This window comes from Bos indicus x Bos taurus, chromosome 16, assembly GCF_003369695.1.
Source record: "Bos indicus x Bos taurus breed Angus x Brahman F1 hybrid chromosome 16, Bos_hybrid_MaternalHap_v2.0, whole genome shotgun sequence".
NCBI classification, from domain to species: Eukaryota; Metazoa; Chordata; class Mammalia; order Artiodactyla; family Bovidae; genus Bos; species Bos indicus x Bos taurus.
Genome location: NC_040091.1, coordinates 48,938,342 through 48,944,476, shown reverse-complemented (window position 1 = coordinate 48,944,476; position 6,135 = coordinate 48,938,342). Strand labels below are relative to the sequence as shown.

Genomic DNA, 6,135 nt, shown 5'->3' with positions numbered 1-6,135 from the left:
ACACACCCCATCCACTCCCACAGTTGCCACCCATCCTCCTGGTCACTGGAACCCAGTGGACTTGAAGGCTGACCCCGAGATCTTCTGTAACTATGAAGGGCTTCACATCTCTTCACCAGATACATTCTGGCATTTCTGGGGCCTGTTGCCAAGTGGAATCTTATGTTGTATTCTGTTTACTAGTGGCATTGAAGAACTATATATTTTTACAGCTTTTGTGTGCCTCCTATCATGTCTATGATTTCACAGCCCACTTTGCCAAAGTTAAATCCCGGTCACCTGTCTCCTGCCCTCTGCCTTTCCCCGCAGGCCCGACACCTCTTAGTTCTTTGTCTAAGCCAGGGCCGTGTCCTGGGGTCTCCTAGGCTCTGCTGGGGTCAGGAGGAGTGAATGATGATCTGATTCTCCACCTTTGAGGGAATATCTTCATTCTTCCCACAAGGGTTATCGGGCCTGACACAAGTCCTGTCTGAGTGGCCCAGCATGACTCAAGCCAAGCCTCCGCCCCCAGTCCTGGGATGGAAACAGGCTGTCACTTCAGGGCTGTGGAGACCAGTAATGGGGGAGGGGAGGCAGGAGCCCAGAGAGGGGACAAGGAGCCCCGGGCAGCCTCCTGGGACCGAGACCGGGAATCCATCGCCTGCCCAGCTCTACTCGCAGAAGATTCTCGGCACGCAGCCATCATCGAGAAAGCGCCTCTCTGTATCTGTTTTCTAGGAACTTTCATCAAAAAGGTGCGGAGGGATGGGATGGGGAGGGAGGCGGGAGGGGTGTTCAGGATGGGGGACACACGTACACCCATGGCTGATTAATGTCAATGTATGGGAAAAAACACTACAATATTATAAAGTAATTAGCCTCCAATTAAACTAATTAATTTTTTTTCAAAAAAGAAAGGGGTGCCGAGCTCTATCAAACGCTCTTTCCTCTTCTATCCAGACTCATGACTCATCTCACCCAAACACCTGGGCACATTTTCTGATGTTAAAGTCCTTGTGTGGCTTTTTTCTATTTGCTCTAGATAAATGTGTGTATTTATTTTGGCCGTGCTCTGCGGCACGTGGGATGTCAGTTCCCCGACCGGGGTCCCCTGCCATGGGAGCACGGAGTCCTAACCCCTGGGCCACCAGGGCAGTCCCCGCCTTGTGTTTCCATCAAATCCCAGTCCCTTTGGATCAAGTGGATGTTATTCTTTTAATATTTTTGAGTAGCTAGTATTTTACTTAGCCTTTCTGCATACACGTCTGTACATTTCTTTTCTCGTACTGCCCTCACCTGTTGGAGAAGCCGGTTGGTACTGCCCTCCTGAAATGAGTCGAGTTTCCTCTACTGAGTATTTCTGGGACAACTCACATCAGACAAGTTCCTGTCTCAGGGGTCCGGCCCAGCCCCTCCACCAACTTATGATCCAGCCCTCCTGGGGCGGTGACAGTACCTAGTTGTTCATAATATTCCCTTTTATATCTGACTCTCTGTGTCTGTAGTTAACTTTCCCACCCTCTGTATTTTTTTCTTGCTTAATGTTTTAAAAAAATTATCAACCGTGTTAAATTTTCTTCTTTATTACTGTTCAAAGAAGAAATTTTTGTTAAATGTTCCATTATTTTCTGTTGGTTGAGTATGAAATTTATAGACCTAAATACAGATGTGTATATGTACAAATATAAATAAATGAATATAGGCATATATATCATGTGTATAAAGGTAATTAAAATGTTATCATTGCTGTGTCTTGCTTTTGTATTAATAAATAGCACATTGAAAATCACCAGTTTAATTATTTCCATCTGGTAAACCCACCACTGCTTTGTGAGTCTCTGAGCCTGTGTTTCACGCATGCATATGAAGAGATTTACATACAGTCAAGTACTATGCTTTGCACACACTGTTCTAAAATATCAAAACTCATCGTCCAGCTTTTGGTTTCCTTTGGATGTTTATATTTCTGTCCTTCCAGGTATGTGTTTTATCAATAAAATGTTGAAGAATGTTTAATGCAGTCTAGGGGCCTGATTTTGATCATCTGTAACCATTTCAATTAGGCTTTCACCTACTTATTCTGCTTGACTCTTCCTCCTTCCCTGCCTTCCATTAGAGAGATGACATTTCCTCCAGTTTCAAAGTTAAACCTATTAGTACTTCTGTGGAGGTCACAGTACCTTATCGAGTCCAGTCTACATGAGGGTTTGGCTGCCTCTGACCAGAGAAAAAGCTGGCTTAAAACTCAACATTCAGAAAACTAATGTCATGGCATCTGGTCCCAACACTTCATGGCAAATAGATGGGGAAAAAATGAAAACAGTGGCAGACTTTATTTTCTTGGGTTCCAACATCACTGTGGATGGTGACTGCAGGCATGAAATCAAAAAACACTTGCTCCTTGGAAGAAAAGCTATGACAAACCTAGACAGCATATTAAAAAGCAAAGGCATCACTTTCCTGACAAAGGTCCATCTAGTCAAAGCTATGGTTTTTCCAGTAGTCATGTATAGAAGTGAGAATTGCACCAAAGAAGGCTGAGCGCCAAAGAACTGATACTTTCAAGCTGTAATGCTGGAGAAGACTCTTAAGAGTCCCTTGGACAGCAAGATAAACTAGTCAATCCTAAAGGAAATCAACCCTGAATATTCACGGGAAGGACTGATGCTGAAGCTGAAGCACCAATACTTTGGCCACCAGATGCGAAGAAACAACTCATTGGAAAAGACCCTGATCCTGGGAAAGATTGAAGACAAAAGGAGAAGAGGGCAGCAGAGGATGAGACGGTTGGATAGCATCACCAACTTAATGGACATGAATTTGAGCCAACTCCTGGAAATTGTGAAGGACAGGGAAGGAAGCATGGCATGCTGCAGTCCATGGGGTGGCAAAGAATCAGACACAACTTAGCGAGTGAACAAGACCAGTGTCTCTCCCTTCCTCTGCTCCACCTCACCTGGCTTCCTGGTGCCTGTTTTCATTCTCTTAATCTCTAGGTTGGGGGCTGGTTGCAAAAAGAGTCGGACACAATTAAGCGACTAAACAACAAATCACTAGGTCATATGAGAAACATAATGATTATCTCATGCTTTCCATTCTTAATGGAAAACTTCCTCTGAATGTAATTTCAAGTGTGGTTCTCACATGGTGCCCACTGAGGCTGTGGACACCCAGGAATAATGTCCACTTTTCTCCTCAAGGACAGTTTAGCAGGACACACGATTGAAGGCCGTGAAATTCAAGTTTCAGCGTCTTTTCTTCGACACCCTGAAACTGACATCACCGCCTTCTCGCTTCAGTGTTTCTGCTGGAGCGACTGCTGTCACTCTGACTCCTGTTGGCTTTCTCTGGACGTTTTAGAGTCTCTCTTTGTTACTAAAATTCTTTAAATTCCTTAGACAATGGCTTTAAAATGTTTTAAATTTTATTTCCAGTATGAGCACTTTCGATCTGAGATCATCCAACTTAGACCTGAGAGCTTGGTGCTTTGTGTCGATGGTTTTTCCCTTCTTTTTCTAGGGCCTCAGAAGTGCTAACACTTCCCTCATCCTTTTCCACTAACCTTTCCTTTGTATCTTCTCTCTCTCTGCCTCCCTGATGCCTCCTGGGAGGGTCCTGAGCTGTAAAACCTGGTATTTGGCTAGATTCCTGCCACCCTCCCCACCTCCCACCCCTCAGCAACTCCAGCCTCCACACGCTCCGAGCCCAGTCCTGACGATGGTCCTTCTTGACCTGCATCCCATTATCCCTGCACTGTCCCTGACACTTTCTGGGATATGGATTCTATTTATATACCTCAAAGTCTTAAAACAGTGGCCCATTAACTCGGTTTCATCTGCTACTGCTTGTCCACTCGCTGTCCATCTAAGGGGACAGGGTTTACGAGAACCCACCCTGCTTTGCCCCATGAGATTCTTTGCGCCTGGAGCAATCAGCTACCTGGGCTCATGCTGGAGGGGAGAGGGGGCTCCAGCCCAGACCTAAGTGTCCCGTGTGACAATCTGGGTCCAACCATCTCCCCTGGTTCTACCCTGAAGACAGGGCAGGGGGAGGAGTGGGGGACACCCAAGCTGCCCTTAGCAGCACCCTGCTCTTCTCCTCTGGGGACCACACGTCCCATATACAGGCTGTTGCCAGCACTTGGAGGGTCTCTGGGCTCCATGCCCTCAAGAGCACTGGGAACCAGGATAAACCCTGACTGCTTGTGTGGCACCCAGGGAGGCCCAGGGGCCTCACGGGCCTCTCTGGTCAGGTCACTCACGCCAGTGGTCCCAGGAGGGCACCACACGGAGCCTGTACAAAGCAGCAAGCACACAGGCCTCGAAGAAGTAGCTGCTCCTTTCTTAACTTACTGGGTTTCACAGGGTACCGAAGCCCCACCCAGAGGCCTGAGTCAAGGCCTCCTAGGTGGGGCAGCAGGCAGGCAGCCCTCCAGTGCCCAGGGTCTGGCTGCCCATAAATACCTTCCATAAATATGGCCCGGCCTAGCACCAGCATCTGTTTCCAGGTAAACAGACTGAACTGCAGCAGTTCAAGGCCTAGCACCAGAAGAACTTGCTCCAAGGAAGGGCCCCATGCCCGCACCTGCCCCCGCATCTGCCTGCAGTCTCACCCCGGGGGCATGGCAGGTGGGGCTTCCTCCACACTATGATCCTCAGCGCGGGCCAGGCAGGGCCTCCATCCTCGTGGTCAGAAGATCCTTGCAGAGCGGAAGGTTGCACCACTGTCCACAGGCCTCGGAGACCAGGGTGGGGCCGGAGTCCTGGCCCCCACACGTCCCTCCTCAGTGGACACCAAAGCCCCCAGGTCCCCTCAGTGGCCCCTGGGAGCCAAGCCTCAGTGGGGGCTGCCCCTGAGCTAGTGCTTCTCTAGGCTGCTGCTGAGCCCGGGTCTGGTGGGAAGCTGGTTGTAGGGCCGCTGCAGGGGAAGGAAAGAAGCAGGTCAGCCCTGGGGTGGGCAGAAATTCTCCAAGGCCTTTTGAGTCCTGGGCTCAGGCTTCCTGCTGCCCCTCCTGTCCTTCCAGCTCCAGACTTGACTCACCTCTGAGGTTCAGGTTTTAGAATCCCTGCCACCCTGGGGACCCAGATTACATGCAAGTGCTGGATCCCCCTCCCTCCTCTGGCCTTAGTCTGCAGGTAAGGGGGCTGTAACACCAGCAAGGGCCACCCTCCTGGCAACACAGGGATGCCCCTGGCCCGCCTACCTGGGCCCAGGGCTGGAGATGGGCTCTCCGGGAGCTGGGAGGGTCCACCTGCAGGCAGACAAACACGCTGGTGCCCCTCCCTCGGGTGGGCAGCAGTCACGGAGCAGCGAGGCTGCAGGGACCCCCACTCTCTCCCTGCACAGCATCCCCCCACCAATATACAGGGTGGGGAGGCAGGACTTAGGACTGGATGAAGAGGGGCTTCACTGCAGGCCCTGTGGGGTCCACTCCAGGGCAGGAGCAGTGAGGCCCTTCCTGTCCTCCTTCCCAGCAGGGCTCAGGCAGGGGCAGCCCCAGTTCCTGACGCCCACCGACCCCCACCCCAGGGTAAACGGCAAGGCCGCCTAGAATGCCTCTGGTGCAGTACCAAACTTAACCACCAGGTGCCGCTGTGGGCATCATTCGTCCCAGCACGAGCCCCACAAGTTTCTGTCTCCATCTGCTCAACCCCCTCCTCTTGGGGAGGTGGGATCCCTCCCCTAAAGGCGCTTAGGGGCCAGGGCTGCCTTGGGGAGGCTCAACAAGATGCACTCACAATATCAAGACCATGTCTGGGGTCCCCAGGTCAAGGATCCCAGCCTGGAATCTCCACTCACACCCTTGCTTCCCCCATCACCCCATCTCAAGGCCTGCCTGGCACAGGCCCCAAGCCGGCCTCCGGTCTCTCCTAGCAGACACAATGCTTCCCAGGAACAGGCTGGGCCTGGGCGAGGTGACCAGGGCACACCAGAGGGGCACAGGTGGCCAGAGGAGCAGGGGCACACCAAGCTCTGCCTTCAAAAAGCAGGCTCCCCCAGTGCTTCGGGGGTGGGGGGGTCACGGTGCCATCACCACCCCTGACCCTGCCTGTAGGTGTGCACAGGCACACGTATGCACGTGAGCACAGGCAAGCAGTGAAGTGCCCGTGTGCACAGAAGCACACACACACACACACACACACACACACACGCTGG

The 6,135-nt window shown here is 51.5% G+C and overlaps 1 protein-coding gene across 2 annotated transcripts in view; it reads right to left on the bottom strand.

The window, feature by feature from the left end:
* Positions 1–3,385: 3,385 nt before the first annotated feature.
* MEGF6 (multiple EGF like domains 6) overlaps positions 3,386–6,135 on the bottom strand; it is a 100,704-nt gene continuing 97,954 nt past the window's right edge. For both annotated transcript variants that reach the window (XM_027565115.1, XM_027565116.1), the window contains 2 exons: positions 5,183–5,230; positions 3,386–4,896 (listed from right to left, as the gene is read on the bottom strand). In XM_027565115.1, coding sequence (XP_027420916.1) covers positions 4,763–4,896; positions 5,183–5,230 — 182 coding nt within the window. In that variant the 3' untranslated portion in view covers positions 3,386–4,762. The remainder of the gene's footprint in view (positions 4,897–5,182; positions 5,231–6,135) is intronic.